General features: G+C 35.6%; 4 protein-coding genes across 11 annotated transcripts in view; 3 read left to right on the top strand and 1 right to left on the bottom strand.

Moving 5' to 3' along the window:
- The first annotated feature begins 3,392 nt into the window (after window positions 1-3,392).
- Window positions 3,393-7,462, top strand: LOC136347675 (uncharacterized). The gene is made up of 5 exons (XM_066297892.1): window positions 3,393-3,544; window positions 5,155-5,241; window positions 5,302-5,396; window positions 5,454-5,616; window positions 5,674-7,462. The coding sequence occupies exons 1-5, from the start codon at window positions 3,524-3,526 to the stop codon at window positions 7,234-7,236; spliced, it is 1,929 nt and encodes a 642-aa protein (XP_066153989.1). The 5' UTR covers window positions 3,393-3,523; the 3' UTR covers window positions 7,237-7,462.
- An 815-nt stretch (window positions 7,463-8,277) lies between these two features.
- On the bottom strand, window positions 8,278-13,680 carry Tudor-SN (Staphylococcal nuclease domain-containing protein 1). The gene is made up of 14 exons (XM_066297498.1): window positions 13,542-13,680; window positions 13,093-13,220; window positions 12,483-12,622; window positions 11,886-12,429; window positions 11,527-11,831; window positions 11,284-11,443; window positions 10,970-11,147; window positions 10,781-10,919; window positions 10,355-10,620; window positions 10,204-10,305; window positions 9,913-10,149; window positions 9,417-9,779; window positions 8,953-9,061; window positions 8,278-8,898 (listed from the first exon to the last, which is right to left on the bottom strand). Coding segments are annotated over exons 1-14 (2,730 nt in total). The 5' UTR covers window positions 13,599-13,680; the 3' UTR covers window positions 8,278-8,896.
- A 1,463-nt stretch (window positions 13,681-15,143) lies between these two features.
- On the top strand, window positions 15,144-20,263 carry LOC136347477 (retinaldehyde-binding protein 1-like). 5 transcript variants are annotated; one of them, XM_066297499.1, is made up of 6 exons: window positions 15,144-15,239; window positions 17,174-17,360; window positions 18,725-18,946; window positions 18,999-19,192; window positions 19,539-19,755; window positions 19,817-20,263. In XM_066297499.1, the coding sequence occupies exons 2-6, from the start codon at window positions 17,186-17,188 to the stop codon at window positions 20,014-20,016; spliced, it is 1,008 nt and encodes a 335-aa protein (XP_066153596.1). In that variant the 5' UTR covers window positions 15,144-15,239; window positions 17,174-17,185; the 3' UTR covers window positions 20,017-20,263. The 5 variants fall into 5 exon arrangements, with proteins under 5 accessions (XP_066153596.1, XP_066153599.1, XP_066153600.1 ...); XM_066297502.1 differs by having other exon boundaries at window positions 15,176-15,239; window positions 17,138-17,360; XM_066297503.1 differs by lacking the exon at window positions 15,144-15,239 and adding an exon at window positions 16,450-17,055 and having other exon boundaries at window positions 17,138-17,360.
- Window positions 20,264-23,511: 3,248 nt separating this feature from the next.
- nrm (neuromusculin) overlaps window positions 23,512-27,965 on the top strand; it is a 205,846-nt gene continuing 201,392 nt past the window's right edge. For all 4 annotated transcript variants that reach the window (XR_010733525.1, XR_010733523.1, XM_066297911.1 and 1 more), the window contains exon 1: window positions 23,512-24,076. Coding sequence is in view for 2 of the 4 variants with exons in the window: in XM_066297911.1 (XP_066154008.1) it covers window positions 24,007-24,076 (70 nt within the window). In the remaining 2 variants the exon portion in view is untranslated. The remainder of the gene's footprint in view (window positions 24,077-27,965) is intronic.

Below are 27,965 nucleotides of genomic sequence, written 5' to 3'. Positions count from 1 at the left end.
ATAGAATCAACTTAAAAGAGAAATATCTAGAAAGTTCTTATGTATACTATACATACAATGTGTCCCATGACAAAGGGTCTGAGGAAAAGGAGCAAATAATGGAATTGCTGAAATTTGTCTTAATATCATCAGAAATATCGCTCTTTTTTAAATGGATTAATTGAATTATACTGATTAATAATCAAATAATTTAACCAAACAATACTTACTCGCCACATTCATAATCGACAATGACAAGTTCCAGAATCCTCAAGAATATTCTGGCAAATATGTGCACTCATTATACAAATCAATTTCCGTGTCAACACCACCATATTTATATCCATTCAAAGCAACCAACTAAAAAGGAAATTTCGAAATCTGGAAATACCAAAACGGCTTTATTACTGCTATTCTTCATAGACCAACTCGTCTATCCGGCCTTAGCTACCCTCCCAAGACTGTTAGATTAGCATTTCGGCAATGGGTTAGATCAAGAGAACTTCGTAACCCCAGTAAACCCCAATAGAAAAGAATTTAGCAGGGTTCCTGCTGGATATCTTAGAAAATGGCGATCCAGAAATTCTTTAAATGATACTGACTCTACGTTAGTTGTGGACAAGGAGAAGTTTCAAGTTAATTTGGATGTGCATCAATTCCAGTCTGAAGAACTTTTAATAGGAATTACTGAAGATAATGTGTTTATGACTGAAGTGAAACATGAGAAGCAGGATGAGCATGGGTATATTTTCAGGCATTTTGTGAGAAGGTATCTGATACCAAGGGGTATGATGTGGGGAAAATTGAGTCCAAGTTTTTCGGCCTGGGCATTGTCTGTTGTTACGCTCGCAGATGAGTTGAAAAAGGTTGAGTATAAGACCATTCTGGTGAAGCAGACAGAGGAGCTCGATAAGTAGGCTAATGAGCGGAAGAGTTAGTTTGAGTTAAGGTTTCTTAGGGTATTTTATTTTTTTACTTTTTAATGTTAATGCGCTAAGAGAGAATATATTCATTAAATATTACGTGAATTTAGATTCATTTATTTAGTTAAAAACAATTCCTTTGGTATAAGGTCATTTTATTATCAGTGGAAAAATTTCCTCCGCCATTATATCAAGAAAGATAACTTCATTTCCTAAAAAAATTATTTTATATAATATAATATATAAAACAATAACAGCCCATTAAAGAAAATCAATAATCCGAATACAACTTTTTCAATAAAAAAAATCTAGCAAAAAATCATTAAAAAAATTGTTGAATATTTTGATGTAAAACCCTATCGCTCTTACACCCGATTTCTAAATTAGCAGATACTTCGGTGATTTCTACAAGTAACTAATGGAGGTTTAAGTAAGCTTCTATAAATGGTTCTTGAAACTGTATTTAATTACCCTTTAGACCAAAGCAAAAATTACGAGAAAAAGTTTTTTTTGTATTAAATCTTCCCCGGTGAGCAACAGTTCGGGTTATTTTTATTCCAAAAATTTCTCAAAAGCTCAAACCACATAACACATAGATTTCTCACCTATAATTATACTTCGAAAAATATACATATGTACGTATCAAACACAAACCTATTTTCTCTCTTACCATGTCGGAAGTGTAACTTTTACTTTTTATAATGATCAAAATGGTCTAGTTCGATCTTTCGGACTACCGATCTCAGTATGATAATTACAACTGCCACGCCTTACCATATTATAACGAAATAATAGATCAAGATTGCCTGTTGAAAGTGATATACGATTTAACTTCTATCTATGTAATATTTTAGTACACACTTGTGAATGTAATAAGAAATCATGTTTTAAGAATGAATGGTAACAATGCTATGTTAACATAGAGAGTGAATGAAGACATAAGCATTGTTACTGTTAATGAGAAAGAGCATTGGTCGAAAAATAAATTTAAAGAAATAACGCTCATTCCGACAAAGACTTGGAAAAAAGGAAAAACCGCAATGATGATGGCTCTTATAAGGTGTTATCTGACATTGGTCGTTGTAACGTACATTATTACAGCTGTCAAGAGCGAAGCAAGTGTAACCTGGGGGTGCTTTATGCGGCCTCAAATAGCTGCACTTTCACTCTTCTATATTTGCTTTTAGCCTCAAAAAATATATTCGAATGAACATTCTAGCTCCAGAAGACAAGCCGAAGATGATCTCTTTTCGCCATTGAAATTTGTGGTTTTGCGGTATTTGATTGTGTCTGATATGCTTGAATGAACACAATGAGAAACCACCTATACGACCTAAATTTGGTTTTGGTTTTATTTCGAACTATCACCAACCTGAATGGGCACAGTTTTCACCTTGTCGAATTGATATATACCCAAAATTTGGGAAATATTGCCATTAAGCTTGAGAGTTTTTTTCCATACGGAAATCACCGATATTGCTGTTCGGTTTCGGATTATGCAAATTCCTCTTGAGACTATGAATCAAACTGAATAATAAAAAACGAATTGGCTTTGGTCAATTAATGGTTCACAAGGGATTGTCCCGTGACAGAAATATAATAATCTGCTTTCAGTAGGCAAGTACTGCTGAAACTGGTTTTTAATTTATCATTATTTTCACTTTTATTATTACGTGCCGACCTACTATGTTTACTTTCGTTCAGGTTGGAATCGTGATCTGACCATATTCAGCTCAAGAATGCACCTTGAGTGCATATTATTATTATTTGCTTCATTATAGGGAAAGGGCGCAGTAGTTGCAAATCCCAAATAGGGGTACAAATTTAAATCAAATTTAAATAATATTGCGTTACGACAAAAAATCATCAATTAAGAGAATCTATAAATCAAAGCACATGGAATTTTAGTTAACGCAACTTCCTGCTTAATAATTTCTAATTTTATGAAAAATTGAGTTTTTACTGGGTTGGGTCTGCATTTCTAATACTTAAATACCAGTTTTACAAATATTATACAATATGGTTTATTAACTACAGCTTGTGCTGATTTTTCTCAAAGAGGAATGGGAGTACGCACGAAGGTGACCGAACGCAGTACTCTTTTAGGGGAGAGTAAAAACTTCAACTCAATTATTATACGTAAATTTTGGTTATAATGAGGTTTTCTTCAAGTTCAGATCTGATCAGAAATACCACTTTCTTATTTACTGTTGCCTTCTCGTAACCTCTTAAACAAAATCTCCTTGCCTTGAATCATTAATTTGGCCACCTGATTTAGTTGATTCATTGCACTGATACCAACAAAAACATTAATGAACCATAAACAAATAATCGATATAATAAAACTGCTTCTATAAACTTCCGCATTTCCGCTAAATTTTACCTAGCTCTTATCTACAGATCTACCGAAATCGTCCCTCCCAACGCCTGGGCTGGGGCCCCTAAGCCTAAGAACAGGTGAAAGGGGTCCTCATCTGAATCATGCAGCCAGGCCAGATGAAATGCTGATCAACATTTCTAAAAGAGAGTACTCCGCGAATGCCGGCCGTACGGACGTCCGGATCAGAGCCTGTGTGACTTAATGCTCATTGTCCAAATTTGGACTGTGATTCTGTGATATCATGTTTAGTTATTTGGTGCAGGTTAGTATGAACTTATTCATGAATAAATGATGATACATGCAAATTTTTCAAAATTCCGTTGTGTCAAACAATGGAATTTTTCCCATAAAGTGCGTCGCATTTTTGTTAATGAAGAGTGAAGTTGAATAGGGATGTCTTAGTTTATTTGCTGATTATAATCGTTAAAGTAAACATTTAATGAGAGATATGGACGCACACTAGCAATTAAGTAATATATTAATAAAAAAACTAATAGATTAATCGGTTTTTAATTGGAGAAGCAGTTATAGGATATTAACTTATTCGTGATGATTTTCGGTCAGAGTTGGGAGCAAAGAAGTCATGGAGGTAATACCCCTAGATCGCCACTACCCTATACAGTTTTCTGCAGTGTTCGAACATGAGCATTTTAGCTCTGGAAAAACACAGGCGCAAAGTTCATAATTTTTAAGTAAGACCCAGGAAGGAATACTTGAATGAAAGATGGAAGATATATTAAAGGTTTTCTAAATTTTCAGAACAATTCTAAATTTGTCCTTATTTTTATTATTCACTCTCGTTTGACACGCCTCTGTTGTCTGAATAATCGTTTCTCATTTAATTTAATTTTCCACCAATTGTTCGACTTTGCATAAAAATATTTAAATTATTAGACTTCATTAAAGGCAGTGGAGCATTTTGTCTGGCAGAGTCGTACCAATTTTTCAAAACACCAAATATTTAATGTTTCTTTACGTTTGGCTCAAACCCGCTTGGTATGCTTCTAATTAATATTAAATATTCAATTTACAATTAAATATCATATTTCCTATAAAACTCGTCAGGTTTTCAACCGCTTATCGCAATCATTCTCTCAGTGCCAACAAATCAAAGTACTGTGGTATTGATCTATTGGCTCTTAGGCGACGAAACGAAGAATTCATCTAATGATGTACTGTTATTTTATCGTTTTTATGGAAATAATTTTTTTTTGCGTAATGTTACTTAGACTTTGAATTCCAGGTGCTTACGGCCAAATTATCCAATTTCTGGAGACGCGATCAACAAGATATTATCTACAGAAGCGAAAAAATCTGGAACTAAAATAGATATCGTAAATCAGAAGCGTCTCTTATATGTAAGTTCGTCAAAAATTCTCAAAAAATGCCATTGCAAAGTGAGTGCACAATCTCAGGATTCCTATACAACTGGTTCAAACTTGGTAATAGCAAAATGAATAATAAATAATGAATAACAGCAATTAAAACCTCATTAGAACGAAATTTAAATTCGCGTAAACTTTTTCCTATTTAAATTAAAACATCGTTTTTAATTTCCTCTAACTTTTACTTCTATCATTTTTTAGTAATAAAATCATAAAATCAACCTTTCATTGTTTTTGCTCCCAGTTCTACCTACAAGGAATCGATTTATCAAATACGTAGCAGAAGAACTAATTATCAGTCATAGGAGATAATGAAAACATTCACTCTCTGTAAACAACAGATATTTTTATATGCATACATTTTAATTGCATAGAATTGCTTTCTATGGAACACATAAACTCTACAGCCTTACAAACACAATAAATTTAGAATGTGGTCTGTTCGCACTTGAACAAGTAATTAAGAATCTATTATTGTTCTTTTCAGACCTCGTTAGTCTTTTTACTAACATTCCTTATTGCACACGCTAGGAAACCCCCTGGATATGTGGCTCCACACCAAGAGTACGACCCTGTAAGTAGTGCCGCCCTATTTATAATCGCGGAAAATCTGCACAAATCTAAAATTTTTCAGAATCCCCCAAAATATGAGTATGGATACAGAATTGAAGAGGATAAAATCACCCATGGGAAAGATGAGCAGAGAAATGGGATATATGCCCAAGGAAGGTACCCATAAAGCACGATTTACGAACAAAGTTATAACACCACTACAACTTTTTCTAGATATTACGTGGAAAATGGAACTCAGTCCAGTCAGTCAGTCAAATATTTCGCAGATGAATGGGGATATCACCCAGTGGTGGAGTATGGGCATGTGGGGCCGCATAGCAAAACATCCACCAACTTCGTTCTAGGAGAAGAGGCCATTAAATTGAAAAATAATCAGGTATCTACAATGTTCATAAGATTCACAAAACTTTAATTTATTCCTTGCTAAACCCAGAAATCTATTCCTGAAGACCCAAATGATCCAGGCAAAGCCGCAAACTTAGCAAATAAGGCAGACCCGATTCCAACACACCAAGAAAGCTACTCGAAACAGCCGCCACCGTGGCTCATGATACCAAATCCTCTAAGCAAGGAACCTCCTAATATTGATGATTCACATTCAGGAATAAACTTTGAAGTGAACCAACAGCTACAAAACAGAGACTTTACGATCGAAAACCGAAAACAACCCACGTTTTATTACATCCAGCCCTCGTCGGAGAAATTGCAAAATGTTGAGAGTTTGCCACAACCCCAAGCTCTAGTCCAAAACTCTGGAGTCCCTAATTCCCTAGTAGAGACTGCAGCATTGCGTAAAAGACCTAACAATGCGATTATTTACCACAATAATTTTGGTACCAGATTAAGTCCCAAATTGCAATATAAATTGGTTGATTCAACTAAAAACCTGGTTTCTGGGGCTGACGTGCTCAACATCAACGCAGCTCTTGACCAGAGAATAGAAACGAGTACTCTTCACGATTTGCTGCATCAACATATTACTCCTACTATAGTGTCCTCGACCACTCCAATTTCCATTAACCCTTGTCCGAACCTTCTGAGCGAACCTATCGTGGTAGCAGACTCCGCACTAGGACCTAAGACTCAAAAAGAGGAACTTTTGGTTACTCCTAGACCCGTAAGTTCCAAATTCCTGGCACCGATTACAGCAGGAGTTCAGCTGCAGCATATAGAAGAACAGCAATCTGAAGACTCGAAAAGCATAGAAATTCAGAAAAAGGCTATTTTGGAGGTGGAGGTGCAGAAGACTATTCCTCATTATTTGGGGATGTATGAGTACCCACTAGGGTACGATGGGGGCGAGAATGGGACTAATGTGGAAAGAAAGGCTGTCCAGAATATTGAGCTAGGGAAGACGTTGTTGTATTTTCCCTCTGGAGAGAGTGATGTGCAACCAAGTTTGAAACATCAACAAGTTTCCTTGTTGCCCCAAAGGCCTGCACGAACACTTACAAATTCAGGTGCCTATTTGTTACAAATCCCGGGGTTATTCAGCAAGCAAAAGTATAGCACTTTAGTGCAAAACTACCACGCCTCTGGGCTGGATCACGCTTTCCTCAAAACCCCCTCAACAGCAGGTTTACTATCATATGCTCCACAAAACACCCAGTATTTTCCCACTTACCACGCCAAGAATCAACCACAAAAGCTCCGAAAACTCAACCTCCTAGTTCTCCCTAGAGCCAATATTGCCAACTTGCCCCCAATCACCCGGAACCCGCACGATCTTCATAATGCATGGTACTCTAACGCTAAATTAAACAACGGATATCTCCCCCCTTTAGCAGAGAATGACTATAAAGGGAGGGCTACAAGCAAAAATGAACAGTATGTTGGGTTGGCGCCTCCGAAAAGGGAGCCATACGAGGTTAAACAGAGGGCGGCTAGGGCGTATTTCGATGAAAAGAGTATTAGAATGGAGTATGGGTTTAAACCGCCCTTAATCCCTTCCATTGAAATTGATGAGTATGGAAAACCAATTGAGAAGGGTGACTGATATTTTTTAAACGCATCGACAACATTGCATGTTCTCTAGTATAGGTTCGATTCGGGTGTTTCCGGAAATAGTCGTCGCTAATGGGAGTGTCAGTCGGGGCGTTCAAATGATAGGGACGCAGGCCGAGTACTCCAAACTTGTAGATTTCTATTTATTGTAAGTTTTGTTGATAACGTTTTCTTTCAAATTTTAGTATATTTATTTTATTTATGTAGTCATTTGCGTTAAATAAAAACTAAAACGAGCCCATTTTGTTCATCAAGTGAACTGTAGAATTCTTATCTTATATACCTCACTAAAACTCTCACTGTTTCCTACCTACCGATTACTCGAAGCCCCCATAACCCTTAAAACAAAGATACTGTAATGCAAAATTAAGCAATAAATAGCTCAGTTCTTTTAAAGGGAATGACCATCAAAAGAAGGCTCCACGCAAAAATGAGTACTGTGCAGTTTGTCAGAAGGGCGCAATAGAATTCGTTCAACTGTCTCCTTGGCGCCTTTCAGATTTTACCAATGTTCACCATGGAAAGTTCTTGTGTTTTCCAACTTTTCAGCAGTCACGGAAATCTAAGCGAAATCAGTTTCGATCGAGAATATCTCAACGATAAAAAAATATCTGCTTTTTTCGTCGCATGTTTAGGAAATACCCTGCATAGTTTTAAATCGTAATAAATACAAGAAAACCTATTTTACTTGTTATATGAATTCAATTGCAAGGTTCTTATTTTTGTCTCATAAAAATTTTTTTCTACCTGTCAGACTAAAAATCGCCCCTAAAGACATTTCGAAACCTAAACTTCTTAGTTCTCCCTAGAGCCAAATTATTCAAAACCCTTATTCTTCACATCGTATGGAACTCTAACGCTAAATTATGCGGATATCTTTTTCGTTTCGGAGAAATTACTATCATTCGAAGGCTTCAAGCAAAGCATAAAAGCTTGTATATGTTCGCCAGTGTATCTTCAAAATGGGCATTTTCACAAGTAATAAAGACCAATGGAAGAGAGGGTCGAGGTGTCCAAATAAGGCCCAGACTAGTCGACCTACCTCAATTTTTAAATCCTAGATATCTAGGATTAAAATTGCCAAATTTATTTTATTTATGCAATTATATGTTCAACCGAAAACTCCCTTTTGACAAGATCTTTATTTTTCCTTAAAATAAGACACATTTTGTTTCTTATGTAAACAGCATATGTATTGTAAACAGAGCCTCTCCCTACCAACCATGCAAACAAACCGCCATACAAAAAAATAAATATATATATCCATATGTGGACCTATTCTGTATAAAAATGTATACATCTTCTGACTCGTATCCTATGACTTGTAATTGTTCTTTTTTCGGTTTTGCACCTATAAAGTTAGATAAATAAACAGTTGGGCAAATAGTAAATATATTCATATGCGCAGCATGTACCCTCTAAGAGTCTAGATCCTTCAGTCGAGATACATATATATTATAGTAAAATGATTTGTTTACGTAAATTAATAATAAAATTAACGTCCATATAATTTCTTAAATCGATACTTCAAGATATTCGTAATAGCTCCGGTCTATGACGGGGAAATTACTATTTGGAAACAAAAAATTAGTGTTTTTGCTTATCGAAACAGGTTGCTCTGTTGAAATGTGGTCCGGAAATACAAGGCATGTTTCTGGGAAGGAACGAAAAATTAAAGATTTTAAGGGTTGTTAGAGGATAAACTTACAGTTTCCTAATCCGAATTCCTTGGCGTCATCCTCGGTAATGTCGCCGTATTCCCAAATATGAAGATGATCCTTCTTCGCATCTGTCTGAGCTAACAAGTAGTCCTCCAACTAGAAAATGAAATATATTTTAGTAATATTTTATAAGTTTTTAGGCAAACTAAAAATAGTAATGTTTCTAGTGTAAATTCAAATGTTAGATTTGAAGGTTTGGGACACATTTTTGCATTTACTAACTGAATTTTTTGAAAAGATTCGTTATTCGTTAGTTCTAACATTCTTTTAAACATTTTTAAAATGACTTGATTGCCAAAGTATTGAGAGTTTTGGTAACCTAATTAGGGAAAAGATATTGTTAATTCTTGTCAAGCTCATTCTAGATATCTAGCTGCCATAACCCAACTTGTAGACGACTTGTCTCTCTTCTTCTGTTTCAAATCTCTCCCAAAATTGCCTTTTTACTCACCAAATGATTTTGTCTTCGACTCTTGATGTTATTTACTAACAACAAGCCTTCGGCGATCAATCCCCGGATAATGTCAGTGGTTCCCGACTGGTCTTTGTGCAAGGAAGCAGCTGGAGGAGCTCCTAAAGCTCTGGATTCCACGTTCAAATATACCTGACCCACGTTTGTGTCTTCTCGAAAGTATTTTAAAGCCATTTCCTTGAATTCTTCGTCTTTCGGCAAAGTAACATAAGGTAGCGTGTATTCAGTAGCGAAGGCGGAATCTGCAGAGTAGGCAGCGGGCAAACTGGCCAAATGAGTGATAGGAAGAGTCTCCCGGTTTCCGTAATCAATATAATGGACTTGGGCTTTGCCTGAACCAACCTATAACACGTATTAAAAGAAGAATGTAATAAAATTTAAAAGTTTTAAAATTTTGTTAGTTTAAAAGCTTTCAACTTAGGTTTTTAAAAGGTCAATTAATTTTGTATTTATTTTTAATGTTTGCATTTTTTACCTTTTCCACTCGAGCCCTGTACCAGGCGTTATCGAGGCTAAACTGGGCAGCGCAGATATCTCCCCTTTTAGGATTGTAAGCGCCCGGAAGTGGAGGATTAGCCTCAAATTCTTGTCGAAGCTTCGCTATCAAAGACTCGGCTTTCGGACCTTCGACGACTCTTTGAACAAAGAACGTACCCTCGTTGGTGACTTCCGTCACCATCACTTCCTCGTAGTTGATTTTCCTGTTCACCGGCTGTAAAATATAACAATAAAATTACAACTAAATAAACAAGAAAATTATTATCACCTTATTGTCGTCTTCCACATGCTTCTCCTGAGGCTCCTCTTCAACGAAGTTCTTCCATCGTCGCAGCTTCTGACTCTTGGCGCTGTCTTCCGCGCCTTTAAGCTGTAATATATAATAAGTAATAAAGACAATAATGAAATAGACAACATGCCTGAGAAGCATAGGACGATTTTTCTCCGGTAAAATGCACGGAAGCGAAGCCATGCTTGACCAGCTCTACAGACAAATTCACATTATCAATCCACAACCAACCGATGAAATTTCCAGCCTTGTCATGAGTATCTACTTGAATTGAAACCTCGCGTTGCAGGCATCTTTCTTTGACGAATAACAAAGCTTCGTCTCCGAATTCTTCACCTTCTGAAGCAGGAAGATTTCCAGTAGCTGGCCTTGTTGCTCTCGGACAATTGATGCCACCTAGAGAAACGCCATGTTCATGTCAAATTACAGTAATAGTCCACCTTAAATTAATGGTAAGTAGTCTGTATACAAAGACATCTATGTTTTATCAAATCAATGATTCCCTATGCACTAGGCTGTTACCAACCTTTTTTATGATTACCAATGTTTTACTCACCCAACAAAAACGTTGCCAGACTATTCGACCTCGGGATATACAGCCTGAACCTGGATCCGCTTGCTACAAACTCAACAATAGCGTCGATTCTTTGCGCCCTTTGGAACGAAGCCAGCTCCAATTTCGCTCGGGCAGAATCCTAAATTACTCAAATTAAAATCCCTTCTTTACTGGAAAACATAAACATACAATTTCTGTAACTCTAAGCAAAGTTCCCTCTTTCTTGGAGTGCACTCCAAGCTGAGACTTTTCAGCCTTAGTTTCAGCTTTCAATAATTCATCATAGCGACAACTTCGCTGATCGTCATCTTGTCTGTATCTTACCACTGTTGCTAGACCTTTGGAGACCAAAGCCTCTGCCACATTTCTAGCAGGGAAAAGAGAAATATTGATGCAATTCAAGAAGAAAAAAAGATTGCAAAAAAATATCAAATTTCCAATTAGGGGGATAAAAATGTCAGAAAAAAAAATTGGAGAATAGGAAAATAAATAGAAACACTTACTTGCCATTGACAGTAACAGTGGCGCAAGTCTTTTCAGGAAGGCTTTCCCTTGCTTCCTGAATGTAATCAACAACCACATTGACCTTCTTCCCTATAAGCTTTTTTCTTAGATATTCCCTAGCTTCAAACATCCAGGGAATGTCATAAAGCGGTCTAAAACCTAGAAAAAATAACTTTCTAAATTCCCATAAACAAATTCAAATGAATGTTTACAGGTAAAACTATTACAATATTGTTATCTACCTTTGGGCCTTGGAAGAGGTTTTCCTTCGTCATCTTGCGCACCCCTTCCTGCCTCTCTTGGAGGTCGAATACTGGCCAAAAATACCTTTTTCACAGTCCCATTTGACAGCTTCAGCTGTAGAGCGTCTCCATTCACAACTTCTACGACAGTTGCAGTAAATTCCTTTTCTTTGCCAGTAATTTGAGGAGTCTTCATTTGGTAGTCTTTCCAGATACGCCTCTTCTCACTTTTAGCCTGACTTTCAGCGGATCGCAGTTTCTGGATTTCAAGTGAAGATAAAGGGGCCAGAGACCAATCTACACACCTACATATCAAAGATTTTTAATTGCCAGAAATTGATTTATTTAATGTAATAAACCTGGCAAAACCTTCCCGAACCAACTTCTCTGCAATATTCCCCTTGGGATGGATAATAGAGCCAATAAGATTGTTACTGTTGTTTACAGAGTATAAGACAATTTCAACTTCGCGCTGCAGAAGCAATAATTCTACAATGTATTTGGCCTCTTCCGCGATTTTTTGCAAGGAATCTGCTTTCCCCTGCTCATCCAATTTAAACCCATTGCAACGAATTCCAGCAACCATTACAGTAATGTAATAGAAATCAGGAAGCAAAAAGGCACGAACGGTGGAGCCATCGCGTACGTGTTCAATTACAGCTTTAAGGCGTTTGCCCTCATTCTTGTCTACAAAGGTCCTCAAATTCTCAATAGTCCATTTCACATCTCTCACATGCTCTGAGATGGGACTATTGCTCCATTTCCCTTTTCCGGCGCGTTTCGCTTCCTCTTCCAACTCTCCTAAACGAGTTAGTTCAGGGGTTGGTCTTACACCCTCTCTTCGAACAGTGACAAGTCCTTCAGAAACCAGAGAGTCGGTGATATTCTCTGCAGTGTTGATATCTACATGTTGATTCAAAAAAATTCAATTCATTTAAAGATAATTATTAACTTACCTTTTCCCAAATAGACAGTTCCATACTCCCTATTTGTGTTGGGAGGTTTTTCTGAAGTAAAAAGGACTTCTTCCCCCACAAGTTTCTTGCGTAGAAACTCTCTGGCTTCCCAGGCCCATGGCTCGTCCTTAGTTTCGCCCCTAATTGGTAACATTATTTTTCCATATTTATTTGCTTTTAAGTTGGACTCTTATTTATTTTATTTATATTGTACTGTTATACCTTGAAGTTAGTTAAGGTGTTACAGGTAATACTGGAGAACTTTTTTGTGGCAAATTAAAAAATGAAACATGACATTAGCACAAGTTCAGTTCAATTATATTATATTGGTATTCGAAATTTAAAATCTTTAGTGATAACTGCGATCAGACATTTGATTTGGTAACCTATTATCAATTTACAGCAAGTAACTTGAAAATATTTTTAAAAATCTTAAAATGCAGAATGATTTATCTCTTTTAATCTTTCTAAACTTTGTATTAATGCAAACTCATAAATTATGAAACAATAGTACTACAGATGAAATGAATGTCTCTGACATTCATTTCATATTTTTGATATCTGGAAGACTTACATGCAAGCATTAACTAATTAAAGTGGTACTACTTACGAACTTTCACCAGGCCCTCCTGGTCGTCTTGCTAATTTGGGTGCTGTTACACCCGAAAAGACGATTTGCTTCTCTAGGGGCGGAGCGCCTGTTAACCTTCTGATAATAACGGAATCGCCAGAGAGGACCTGAAAGACAACATATGAGGCACATGTTTACTATTTACATATCCTAACCTAAAAACATAACTTAATTTGCATTTAAAGGAAAAAAAGTACTTTTAGTTTAAGCTTTAGTTTGACTAATGAATTTCCGAAAATAAATGCCTCTAATGTGGCGAAAATTCAGAGTTTACAGGAGTTTTAAGAGTGTATTTACAGGTCCTTATGGTGCCAACGCGACACATCACCATTGAAAAGACGCTATTTGTGGTGGAATGTAAAAGAAAGTGACGATGGAATTTCTGCAACGAGTGAACACAGTGTGAGGGGTTGTTTTTGGGTACTGACCTGTTTAATTATCCCTCTTTTGGGAGCGAGAACAGGGGTTGTTGCTGGGGTCGTCATCGTAGTTTCAGTGTTCCATCGACTTCTTGTCAAAAAAGGAGACGTCAGGTGCGAAGTATTCGTGCGGAACGTATATCCGTCCCCAACGTGGCACGTCTTGGAAATGTCAAAACTTAACATTTAAGCGTTTACTTCATATATACTGAAAATGGGGTACTCTGAACCTAAATTCATGTCTTAAGGAAATTAATTTATTTAATGTTGAGGGGAATTATTTAGGTAAGCTCAAAATTTTATAGTAGATAGTTTAGTATTGTATGGACATTAATTGGGATTGATATAGATGTTTTAGATATGAGAATAAAGCTATATTTAATACAGGACTGCACTATACATTTCAAACTCATAAAAAGGCCTTTATTAGAAAGTTAAAAATAGAATATAAAAAATTTCATCATAATTTGTTATAAAATTTCCAAATGAGTTGCAAATTATTGGAATAAATATGAATCATAAGTATTTTCAAAATGATGTTAACATATGTAGAGAATGTAGACAATGATATAAACGATTTTGCCCTGATTAATGTTGGATTACTTTTTATTACGTCTTGCATGAATGCAAATTATTCTCAAGAATATTAATGCGCCCAAACCTCTTAATTACAAATAAAATAAATAAACTAAAATCACTTCCTTGTTATTCAACTCGACATACCAATTTAAAATCACAAGATTACGTTACTCATATATCTAATATGTATTATTTGCTTAATTCTGAAACAACTATAACCATTGGTCTACTTCATGAGGTTTAGTGGGCCATTCGAGTAAGAACGGTACTTGTTGTGGGTATGGAGCAATCACGTATTGACTATGCTGACCTCCTTTCAGCCGTTATTCAATAGACGGTATTGTTTATGTAATAATAAAGATGGAAGAAACTACTGAGAAATTATTTTATTGAAAGGGATGGTCTGATAAAAATTCGAAAACAGATTAAAAAGTAGATAATTTACCGTTTTGTTTTAATATCTCGATTGTAAAGTAATCCTTTTACTATACCTCCCAATAGAAAGGTTACTTTACAGCGGAAGTACTAAAACTAATGCTTTACAGCCTTTTTGCGCCAATAGGAGAAAAAGGGTATTATTCTATATTTAAACTATCGTACCATATATTACGTAACTGTGTACCTAGTGACCATTTCTATTTCGTGCGTCTTGTGACATGCAATAAAAAAAGCGCTTGCTTCTGATTTAAGATGTTACGGAAATTCTCATTATTACTTGTTAATTAGTCCTCCACTTTTCTCTTTGGTTAATTATCCTGCACCGTCTTGTCTTGGGCAATTCTATGTAATATCTAACCATGTGTTAAATCTAATATCATCAAACAACCGAATTATTAGATAACAAGCCGATAAAGGAGAGTTTACTTAATCTACTGAATTTTAGTAGAGGAGGAAGCAAATTAGACAAAGTAAGAGGGCCGGTTCTTCGGTGAACAGAACAAGGACGAAGAAATGGCGGTGCGGGATACGAATTTGGGTTTTGTAGAGGGAGGTTCGTTTGGGTACAAATTTCTATTTGGTTAAAGTAGTGTTTTGTGGGAGATTTAGTTTGTTGCTCGTTGGGGCACAATTTGGGATTCAGTATTGATATCAGCTGTGTCTTGTGTAGCAGCCTTTTTGAGCTCTAAGGTCAGTTTTTTTCGATAATTTACTAATTTAATTTTAGGATAAAACAACCCTTAATTACAATATTTACGACACAACATAGTCACATTTAATGGAGTAACTTTAGTCATTTTTTGGTTTAAGAGGTGTATTTATAACACTTTCCTGATATATCTACCAAAATAACGTATATATTTTGATGTAATTCAGTTTTAATCTACTGGGCGGGGAAGAAAAGTTATAAATCTAACAATCTTGAATTTGTGAGATAATAGGTGTTTGTATTTTTGTTTGCGGAGAAAATCTGACATGATAAAAATATTTTGAATCGGATATGACTTCCGATAAAACCGGAAACTGACACTTCATTTTTTACATGGAACATGGCAGTTTTTTTTGTCGAAAATAAATATAAATTTCTTAATACAACATAGAGGAAATTCTCAACTGTTTTTAGTACATTTTTAGGACTTTTTCGACATTTGTCGAGTTTTACTAAAATGCATTTATCTACAAAACTATTTGATATGAGTTGATGATACAAATTTTAAATTACTGGAAAATTTACACATTTTTATAAACAATTAAGAAATCAAGAAAGACTTTTGATAAAATTTATGCGAAAAATGATTAAATTTAGAATTTTTACATTCAAAAAAGTAACTTTTTCTACATAGCACCATACAATTATTTTTACACCAATGGATTGGTGGAAAGAATGAGAAAATAAATATTAAACATTAATACTTTTTGAGTAAATCGAAATGAAAAAAACTATAAACTACTTTATACTGCGTAGGTAATAGATACATTAGCGCAGTTTTCACGATGAAATTGTTCAATGTCTATTTTGTTTTTTCACAATGTCAGGTAATTTGTACAAAAAAATAGAGTTTTAAAAAATAAATTAAACTTGTAATTTTTCATATACGGATTGTGTCAGCTCTCACAGGTAAACCTTGTATTTCGTTTTTTATTAGATTTTTTTCAATCTACCGAAAAGTGTAGTACATTCATGCATTAACAAATTTAGATCCAGCTCGTCTTAGTTTTTGAGAAATTTGCAATCGTTGAGGAATATAATTTATGTTATGATTCAAGAAGGAGGAGCATGTTTTCAATCATTGAATTAGATTTTTCTGCATTTAACTGGAGTCTATGTTGTTTGCTAAATTCTCAAGATAACTATCAGCTCTATAGATTCTTGCTTATCAGCAAAGACCGTTTCCAATGACTGAGAAAAGGGAAGAGTGTGACCTTCCTTTTTCCAGAACAAGGGTTTTCTGTGAAAGTCTTAGCTGATTTGGTCTTCTTTCTTTCTCTAGAACATGAGGGGGTCTGTATATATAAAACCTGGCAGATTTTGCTGCATGATTTTCTAACGACAAAAATCTGCTCTTTTATCTACTTGTCCTCTTCAATCATCAAATCTTTAATTCTTCACTTCAAAGCTTCTATATACCTGAAAAACATGGTGGCCATCTCTTACATAATTATCATGACGCTCATTATCCAACCATGCAGAAGATAAGTGCAAATCGAAATATCTTAATGGCAATACCCACTAACCCACAAAGGCTTATAATAACCATCTGAAGTAGAACGCAATGAGTGTTACCTACACACAACTGACCCAGTGATCGCTTATGTAACGAGTTACGTTTTGTTTCTCGAACTTTCACTGGTAAATTCGCCTCGATGGTGGTTTTTAGTGTCTGATCACTGAGAATTGTGTAGATAGTAGTACTGTACGTACCGAGGTTTTACAAAGTACCTTTTGACACCGTTGAGACTCTGCTAATTAGTTAAAAAACAGTAGTCCGGTGATTTTCTTTTTCCGGTAAATTAAGTTCAAGGGGAAAGTCAAGTATTCATATAGGCCTTTTCCTGTATTAAATTATAATGTGAAAGCGGCCTTGTAGATTTAATTTGCCCGTGAACTTTGTGGATTTCTGCAGATCGCTTTGAAGATGTCTGAACGCCAATGGGTGACCGAGCCGGATGTTTATGTTTGTCCCTTGCTGCCGGAAACACAAGAGATAGCAAAAATTGAGTTGAGGGAGGATGAGAAGACCAGAGATTCAGCCCTCGAGTCTATGAGGGAGTGGATCAGGCAGAATCCAAGGATTAAGAACTGCAGATTGGGTAATAAATTGATTAATATGTATTTATTCTGAGTGGCGTGTCACAGTCAGAGGCAGGTTACGGGGTAAGTACACACTGCCGATAGAATTAGAAATTCCCTGAAAACGGTCCAGAAGTACTAAGAGAGAAATTTTTAGAAACTATCCAACGTGGCATGACTCTGAAAAATGTTTAAATTATCCTCTGATCAAGAGATATAAAAAACATTTTGTAAGTCAGAAATTCCCTAGAGTTACCGCGAAAATCCTGAAATATTTCAAAAATTCTTTGGACGTACGCAAAGTAGTCTAACTCTTAAAATACCGAATTTTCCATTGATCACCGGAGATATTCAACATCTTTTTAAGTGAATTTTTGAAGAGCTGAAAAATACAGGGCGTCTTTAACAAATCTATATAAAACTCTACTACACGTTTCTGAGGCGAAAACAACGATTTCATCCAATTATCTTAGTCCAAAAGTGGCCGTTTTTCAAAATATAACACGTCAAAATAAAGATTTAAAAAGAGAAAACATTACTTAATTTCAAATGTTTTTATCTGAAGAAAATGTCGCATCCTGTGGTTTTCAGAGGTGAAAATTCACATTCAGTTTATATTTCTCATGTACATTGTAGAGGGCGCTATCAGCGCACTTACATGTCCGCACATTTCAAACGAAAAAAAAATCAAATCATTCAATTAATCTTCAGTTCTTATCATTTCTTTAAAATCTTCATGTTTTTATTTGACTACACCAATTTTTGATTACTTATTTTACTGTGTTGTACGAATAATTATGCACTTTATAGTTATTTTTCAAGGCATGTAACAAACTTTAAATTTTACATATCTCAAGAAGGAATGCCTGTAGGGATTTGTATTAAGTTATATTTTTTTTCATAAAACATGTCGGAACACACTTTAGCCGCAAATAAATTTTATACCAGCGATAAATAAAGTTATGCCCATTTAAAGAGAATTACCTAGCGTTGACAGCGTCCTCTACAATGTGTATGGCAAATGTAAACTGATTCTGAGTTCTCGTCCCTAAAAACCCCTAATTCGACATTTTGTTCAGATAGTAGCATTACAAACCAAGTAATTTTTTCCCTCTTTTTATCTTAACTTTTTCATTTGATATTTTGAAATTCGTCCTCTTTTGTACTAAAGTAAATTGCGTTAAATCTTCATGTTTTCACCTTGGAAATCTATGGTAAAATTTTGTACAGATTTTTTGTATAGAAAACTGTTTTGAAAAAATTCTCGCTCAAAAGTCTTCTACTGGCAAATTCCCTAATTGAATTCCTATTAAATTGATAGCAAGTTCTATAGTTCAACTCGGAGCGAATCTTTGGGCATGTTGATTAGGAATATGTTTCGCAGACGCAAGATTCCTGTTACGTTTCCTGCGATTCAAAAAATTCAGCGTGGAACAAGCAAAGGAAGCCCTGGAAAGGTACATTCTTCTCCGCCAATGCTTCGGAGTAGCCTTTAATTGTTTGGACATTACCATTCCCATGATGGAGGAACTGACCAATCTTGGATATATGTTTGCGTGTCCTAAACGGGATAGCAAAGGAAGGAGAGTGATAGTTGCTAGACCAGGTTTTTGCTATTTTTGTAAGAAACATCAGTGATCTAAAAGTCTATTTGGCAGGCGTGTTTGATTTGGAAAAATTCACCAATGGGGACATGTGCAGAATCCATGGAATTGTCTATGAAACTCTAATGGAAGACGAGGAGAATCAGGTTAGAGGGTTCGTGCACTTTGCTGATGGGTCTGGAGTTGGATTTGCCTATTTAACATTGTTTACCATAAGAGAAGCTGTTCGCATTGTTAAAAATGGAGAGGTAGGTATATGAAGATTGATAATTAACAAAAGTTTCAAGCAGAGACCGAAATATCACAGACATGTGTTGAATAAATTCATCTTGTATCTGTTGTCAGTCAGAATTTTCATAGCAAAATCAACGTCCTACGTTTACAGTTCATTGCCTATTGCGAGGTTTTTTAATGAACACCCGTTATTTTCATTAATCTCGAAGTCCGCATAAGTAAATACGAGCAATTAATTAGTGCTGATTGGCAAAGCATGAAGAGAAGCAGGAATTGCCTGGAAAAGTTTACTTTCCAGGTGGCTGAGCTGGAGTTTCAGTAAACGACCGGTAAAATAACAGAAAAAAAATTGTTTTCTAGAAAACCCTTCCGATGAGGCACAAAGAAGTCCATGGTTTCCATATCCATCCTTCGATGAAATTCGTCCTGGATTGGGGGATGACTTTAATTTCTGATAAAATTAAGAGCCGAGTAAGGCTCTATTCAAATTTAGAGGAAGTCAATAATTCTGGATATGTAGAAAAAGACGTTTTGCCCAAAGAATATGGAGGAACCATGCCCATGGCTGAAATGATTGGTATTACCACATAAAAAAATTATTTTCTTTGATTCCTGCTAATTATGTCATTCTTTTTCAGAATTGTGGAAAGAGGAGTTAAGGCAGTCACATCCGACTTTAATGTCGCATGACAGAATGGAAGTAAATGAGGGATTGTTTACGAAACGGGAAAAAGAGGGCGCTGTTTCAGCACTAAGAAGGCAGGGAGTCTCTTGTGGGGCTGAAAAGGAGTCGTTGTCCGGGATTACCGGGAATTTCAGGAAGCTGGAAGTGGATTAGGGTAGATTGCTATTGTTATCGAAGATACATATATTAAGTAGATAAGGCTTGCTTAGGTTTAGTGTTCATGGTGGAAATGCGAAGCCATGGTGTTTTATAGGAGGTCAGATTGTTCGGTTCTAAGCGTACTCGAAAAGTTCTTCGGTTTGATCAAAATTGTGATTTATTTAGAATTAAGTCGTTTTTAAGGGTTCAGATATTTTTTCCCATCTGTGAATTTTTCATTAAAATAAACTATTTTTTTAATTTTAGGTTTTTGATTATGCGAGAATTAGGAAAGTGGAACGATAATTCGTGTATTTCTTTTAAAAATCTCGAGAATGGAAAATCAATTTGATATTTTCTTGACCTACAAAAATGTTTAAAAAATACCAAAGAGAGTCCTGAAAAATATAACTTTTAGTTCCTTTGAAATATCGAAGTTTGAGTGATTTGTTTCGATTAAGCCGTAAAATTTGTTGATTTGAAAACTCGCCTGGGGACTCTAGAAGTTATTGAGAAACATAAAAAGTGACATTCTAATAGCAGTTTAAAGATATCTTAATTTATTAGCAATATTGAAATGAGCCAGACTGTATTTTCCTTTTAAACTTTGCGGCGTTTGCCAATGCCCCAAGGAAAAAGCATATAATGGAGAGTCACTTAAAGAGGGAAGTACATATAGAACTAATTTTTTGAACTTTTTTCCCTTAAAATGTTACAGAAACACCGCTAGAATATTCTAGCAAAACTGGGAAACTGGCGTCGGGTTTACTTCTATATTAATTCTTGTTAAAATTGCGATGGCGTCAGGCCGGTCGAAGGGTGCAAATAGTAGAAACTCTCAGGCCAGAAGAAAACAACTACCCATTTCGTTTTCATCAAGATGTACAAATTAACATGTTGCCGATATATGAGGACTTGTTACGGAAAGATCTGCGTGAAAGGTGTTTAAGAGGTCAATCGCAGAACGCCAATGAAAGTTCGAACGCTTATTTTTGGCGGTTTTCTCACACTATAAACGAGTTTTCTCAAAATCAAATATTTTGCACTTTCGCACGATAACTTGAACTCAAATTTTGAGAGAATGTTTCTTAACTCATTGACCTATGCATAAATCTCTCATATATTCCTTGTTTAACGTTATAAAAAATACTATCAACAATAATTTCTAATGAAAACATTACTTTTTTTTAAACGTTGCCTTTTTTGGAATTTTTGGAATTTTTTTAACTCTTTAGGTTCACGTAAAGAATGTTTCCATCAATAAACGAAATTTTTTTGGTACTTCTGTTAAAGATTGTTCTACCGACCTTCACAGTGTACTGCAGACATTCGACATGTAATACGGGGCTGGGCGAAAGTCCGGAATAAAGTTACTATATTTTCAACCAGTGACTTAAAAAAAAAACATTGAAACACGTAAATTAATTTTGAGTTATGGATATTTTTTAGTAATAAAATGAAATATTTCTTTTCGACCCCTTAGTTGCAATCCTACATAACTTTTATTTTTTTTTATGGAAACATGGGTCGTATGTGGGTCCGTTCAAAAGTTCAGGGAAAATAGAATCCTACCATACCGTTTTTTTCATTTAATCATGTGATTATTAGCAAATTAAAAAAAATATATTTTTAAAACAAAAAAATGACGAATACCTTTTTTGCCCTATCCACAAGTTAATTAACGTGGCAGATGTTGAAATTGTCCTCCACCCTTCATTTGATATGTTCCCAGGCGAAAGTAACTTTCAATAAAAATTAATATGGATACGCTTAAGCTTCAAAATAAAAATATACAGGGTGAGTCGGGAGAATCATGCCAAACTTCAGGAGCGTGTTGTACATGAAAAACAAATGTAAAAAAACTCAAATGTTGTTATCCGATTTTCGTTTGTTTACAAGTTATAGCGTAAATAAAATTAAAACATAAAGGTTAAGCAACATTTAGACGAAACGTTTCCTGGACGTTGGATTGGTCGTGGTGACCCTATTAGTTGGCCTCCAAAGTCTCCAGACCTCACACCACTAGACTATCGCTTGTGGGGTTGGTTTAAAACTGAAGTGTACAGAGTAAAAGTGGACACTCAAGATGCACTGCAGCTGCAGCATTAGAAATGCTGCAGCTGCTATTAAAGAAAGACATGAAGCAATCAGGAGCGCAACGAATGCTCTTCATAGACGAAGCCGAAAATGTTTAGAAGTTGATGGCAATATTTTTGAACATTTACTATGATATCCAAACGTTAATTTATGGAAGTTTTTATGAAATTTATAATTTTTTTTTAAATTTTATGTTTTAATTTTATTTACGCTGCAACGTGTAAACAAACGAAAATCGGATAACAACATTTGAGTTTTTTTACATTTATTTTTTATGTACAACACGCTCCTGAAGTTTGGCACGATCCTCCCGACTCACCCTGTATATTGTTTATCGAGGCAATAAGCTTAATATAAAAATACAGCATTTTTTTTCGTTTTCTGAAGTATATCTTAATATGCTGAACACCACTTCGCTCGTTTATTTATTTAATTAAAGTAAAATAAAAACTCATTCAGAATTAAAGACAGCATATCGATATTAATTTTTATTGGTGTTTAACATTGCCTGGGAGCATGCCAAGTAGAGGGTGAAAGTTGGTTTCAGCATTTGCTGCGCTTTATAACGTATAGAAAAGACTATTAAGGTATTTATCATTTTTTGGTTTCTAAATTGTTTTCTCCTAGTAAACACACAGCTAAGAGAAAAAAAAGGGATGGTACGATTCCATTTTTCATGAGTTTTTCAACGAGCCCACACACGACGTATATTTCCACTCAAAAAAAAGTTGAGTAGGATTGCAGCTAAGGCATTAAAGGAAAATATATAATTTTTTTCGACAAAAAACACATGTAACTCAAAATCATTTCACGTAGTTCAGCGTTGTTTTTTTAAGTCCCTCGTTGAAAACATATTAATTTTATTCCGGACTTTCGCCGTGACCTGTATTTTAAATCGCCATTGTTTCCCGTTTAATAAGTATTTAAAAAAGTAGTTTGTAGTTGTTATAGCCAACGACAACAATATAAAATTTCAAATCAGACAACGCAGTAAGTACCGAAAACAATTCTTAAAAAACAAGCGTTCTACTATGTATTTCCCCTCTTGAAATTGTCGGAAATATTTGAGTACCAAAATTTACCCTTGAGATAACTGGAAGAATTCACGCGCATCTCAGTGGATGTCCCACATTCAAATTAATGTAGCTCCCTGTCCCGAGAAGCGTATAGGGGCTGAAAGCTTTTGAGGAGTTCGCCCTGGAAATCGTTGGCAGACTCGCAGGAGACTCCGCAATTCCTCATTACCCGCAACTGACCCCTTCTGACCTGATTCATCTACACCCTTGTCCGTTTCCCGGCGAAAAAACCAAACGATGGAAACCTATGAACTAATAACGCGGCACCTGTTAATTTTTGCAGGATGCGCATGTGTTCCAGCTTCTGACACTGTTTTCAGTAGCGATTTTCAGGCATTTCAGGACGTTTCAGTCCCGCTGAAACTTTCCCGGGAAGGGGTCGAGTTTCGTGTGGTCGTCAAAAACTCGCGAACGATTCGAGTTTCGCGTGAGTTTCTTCACTGTACGGATGGATGTTTTGGTGCAGGAGGAGCAGAAAGAAAGTAGCAATTTATCGGTTCGTAAAAGGCGTGTTGAAGTTTGAAAATACCGACAACTTTCTAAATTTAAAACGACGCTAGTTCGAATAGTTTTAAAATAGATCTCCGTCGCTGGAGTTGCACAGGTCGCCGGAAACTTTGCAAATAAAACTACTGCAAGAACGATTTTCTCGAATCTAAAGAACTGACACACGTCAAAGAAAAACCTTAACTTTAGGCGGATTTCCGGCAATGCGAATTGCCTCAAAAAGTCGAACAGTTTTCCTGTACGTCTGTGTTTAATGTCTCGAAAAGTTTTCCTTTGCCAGCCGAACTTGTTAAGTGGATTTGCAGTGCATTATTAACTTTCCAGAATGGGAGAAAAGGGACATTGTTTCTGGACAAACGCCGCAGTTTTGCTCCTGCTCGTCGTCGGATTAACAGGTGAGCCATGTTTCCCACTTGGAATTCATATAATATGCTTTAGCTTGATAAGTAGGTTAATTGGATATTACCATTCTGGTTATAACTAAAGTGATGTCATTTAGAATTTATGACTTCCTGCTTAAAGTTGCTATTGTGTCATTTTCATTTATGAACAGGCTTTCCGCTAAAAAATATATATTATTTAGAAACTCAAAATACATTAATTAACTAAATATTAAAAATGTCCTTGACAGACAATTAATAAAAAGCTCTCGGCATAAATGACGCTTCCGGGCCACACCTCTTCCGCGCCTCATTGGCTCATTAGGTCAAACACATTCTTAACGCGTTACCCTCTCACGCCCCATTCCAACCAATAACAATGCTTTTTCAGGGTGGGGCTTACTGGATGATATAGTCTCTAATTCTGCCACACCCCTTAGGTTCTCCTGAAGTACGTTTAGTGAAATTATCACATAAAAAAAATATTTCAAATGGTACTGAATCTTTAAAGCTCAATCTACGCTAAATCATTAGCGCATCGTAGCTTCATCATGGTACCATCCATTTGATTTTTTTTGTGTTGGTCTTTACTTGAAAATTGTGCGTGTGCGCTCCTGCTTTTTCGGATTAAATGTATGTACATATGAGAGTGAAACTTTAGACTAATCGATATATACAGCAAGTCATTGAAATACCACACTGTCGTTAGACCAGCACTTTATACAAATTATTCATCTTATTTCTATGTTTTTCACCCCCTTTTATTAACACACTCCTGCTTTTGCTAAACGTTTATGATAGTTTTTAAAGTTTGCCACAGATGACTACTTTGGCTTTTCCCCTTAAAACGGCTTATTATGAGGTTTCAACATTTATGAATATTAGTAGCATATCTTCAAAGGAATTGAACGGAGGAGAAATTCGCAAATCTGCTGGGCGTGGTCAAATCAATTGAACTAATTCAGGTTGGTATGGGGAATGAAGTCACGCCTCCCGTTATTGTTTAAACGAGTAGTGATGCTTCTGAGAGTGACCGATCATGATGTAATATGCGAATAAGAATTTTTTCAAGTATTGATAAAGTGGTGCACTTTTGCTGCGGTCACACAAGTATGAATCAGAATTACTGTGTGTTGATACAAGCATATTCATTAGCACATGCAGAAATAGTATAGCAGGAATGCTAAAAATAGAATCTTTGAGATTGTTTTTCGTTTACTGTTTATGCGAATCCATAAAGCAAAGTGATTTTCCCTCCATTCAACTAGGAATATAAGTCAGAGATATATTTAGTCACTAGTTCTGGCAGCCTTATTATATAAATGTTGCGTTGACACCTGTTGAATTCGAGAGTAAAAAAAAAATAAAACGTAAAAATACTGGATATTTCAAATAGTAATTTTACATGCTTGATGTAATCTGCAGAACTTTGTGAGCTATCTGTTCCTCATGCAGATTCTTCGACAAACATCACCAAAAGTAAGAACCTCGTTATCTCACAGTGAAAATTTGGAAACTTTAGAAACTACAGACGTTATCTATAAAGGTTTTAATCGATTTCGGAGGCGAACAAATATAACCGGCGGTGATTAATAGTTCTGCCAGCTCCATTTGTTTGGCGTGGGCGTCATAACTATTTCAGCCGCGGAACACCCTTCAACATATAATATTATATAGAAAAAAGCTTCGCCGAAACGAGCAGAGACAAAAAGGGAAAGTAGTTTTTCTAAGAAATTCGAGAAAACATGGAAGCAGGAAAACCTGCACGTATATAGGGTAAATGCAAAGAGCCATATAGTGAAAAATTTTATCATCTCCATGAATTCTGGCTAACGACATCTGGTGACTGAATTTGCAGTATGTACAGGGAAGCTTCGTCAAATCACCTTCTATAGAGAAGGGGTTTTATTTTACCCCAACTTGGAACTCAGCTATAGTTAGACCCTTGGGAATGAATTAATCATAACTACTACTAAGGCGCGACTTAAGGTAATTTTAGCACCATCTAGTGACAGATATTTGTTTATACTGTGCTCGTTAGATGGGGAGATATCTCTAGTTCACTTAAGACAGAGAGGATAATTTTCATAGAAACAACGTTATGATGAAACTTTGTTGGTTATTTTATTGATTTCCATGGAAATTACATTCCGTATAAAGTCAGTATTTTGATGTATTGGTCCTAAAAGTGTTTAATTTTCCTGTAAACTAATAGTCGCTGTAATTTTCCTTCTCAGCCTTAAAACAAGTACAATTTTAGTTTGAAGTAGTAATTAAACCTCAGTAATGAACTTGCTGATGTGTTATAATTCAGTTTGCTTAAACTGGGTAGTTTATAGCTCGGTTTCTCATAAAGTGTTGCTTTATGTTCCCAACTTTTGGCTTTCACTGCAGTCGAGGACCTTCGATGTTACTTAATTAATCTAACACCATTTTAATTTTAGGTTTTTTATTTTAATCAATCATTATCGATGAAGCTTGGAGCGATTTCAGGGAAGACCCACTTTTAGCGCCCCTATTTATGTTATTGGTTCTTTTCAAGCTTTATTCAATAGAGACTGTAATGTAGGTGATTTACTATCAGGAGTTTCCAAGTTACCTCAAAGGGGACTTGCACTGTTAATGGTCTGTAAGAATATGGTGATAATGGTAAAGTAGAATAAATCCCGATACAGCTTTGTAAAGGGTTTTATGAGTTTGAATTAGTTTTAGTTAATTCAGAGCTGCGGGAAAAACTGGGTGCAGTTTGGAGGGTCACGTCACAGTTTGCTCCTCAGAGAAGGGTTGCAGGTAAACTGCTATAAGATGATTTTATGCGTGTTCCTCCACACTTTTATATGGTTAGGTTGTTTTTTGAAAATGTTCTTAGATTATTTTAATACTTAAATATCCGATCGAAAGCGTTGGCTCTCATGTACCATGACCTAGTGAGAGCCCAATATTCTATTTATACAAATTATTGTAATACGGGATGATCTAGTCGGTAACCAGCACGCAGGACGGAGGCAGCGTCCTTCCAAAAATAAATTTTGTGTCACATATTTTGAAATTTATATGTCGAAGCCAGGGGGAAACCAAATATCCAAAATTTCATAATATCAATCTGGTTGTTATTAATTTAGTGCGCCATAAAGTCAAATATAGTCGATTGTATAATAATACTTTCTCGGTATTTTTAGCTGAAACAAGTTTTGTCACAAAATATTTTTGTTCAAACCTCGATCATTTTCCTAACTCCCTGATGGCCGGACTTACCGTATATATAATCAGCGTTATAAATGTTAATGTTCACAATTTATGTGTTGTATTAATCAGGGGCATGATAATCAAGATATTGCCTTTAAGGTCGGCGGAAACAGTTGTAAACAGAATTTTATCGGACCATATGTTCTTTATTGTCTATAAAATATTAGAGACACAAAACTTCTTTCATTAAGGACTATAATCAATATTTTATCGAGGTGCTTTTGATGGCCCAGTTTCATAAAAATTATAGTCAAAAAGAGAATACTATTTGATCAAAGGAAATAATGTAATGACCATACGAATTTGTGTGGCCGATTAGACCAAACGCGCTGTTATTTGCAGCATGGAAAGATATTGTCTTCGTGTAATCCTGAGTTTGCTCGGAGCGAGAGAAACATGCGAATCCCTTCTTATCTCTACTCAAAAACAAATACAACAGTTCATAACTTTTACAAAAAAATAATATAAAGGAAATCTGTTACTTTAATGTCGCTAGAATAGAAATTTCTTCCGGGGTAAATTTATATAAAGCGGAATTCCGGAAGTCGAAATGGGGTATGAAATGTTGTCCATTTGCTACTTCGGGCAAGGGTCAGAAAAAATAAATGTCTGCGACTGCTTTGACCTTACGCGATATAAAATTGGCCCTTGTGTGTGT

This window comes from Euwallacea fornicatus, chromosome 29 (genome assembly GCF_040115645.1).
Source record: "Euwallacea fornicatus isolate EFF26 chromosome 29, ASM4011564v1, whole genome shotgun sequence".
Taxonomy (NCBI): domain Eukaryota; kingdom Metazoa; phylum Arthropoda; class Insecta; order Coleoptera; family Curculionidae; genus Euwallacea; species Euwallacea fornicatus.
Note: the sequence above shows the minus strand (reverse complement) of the source record. Positions and strands in the feature narration are given on the sequence as shown.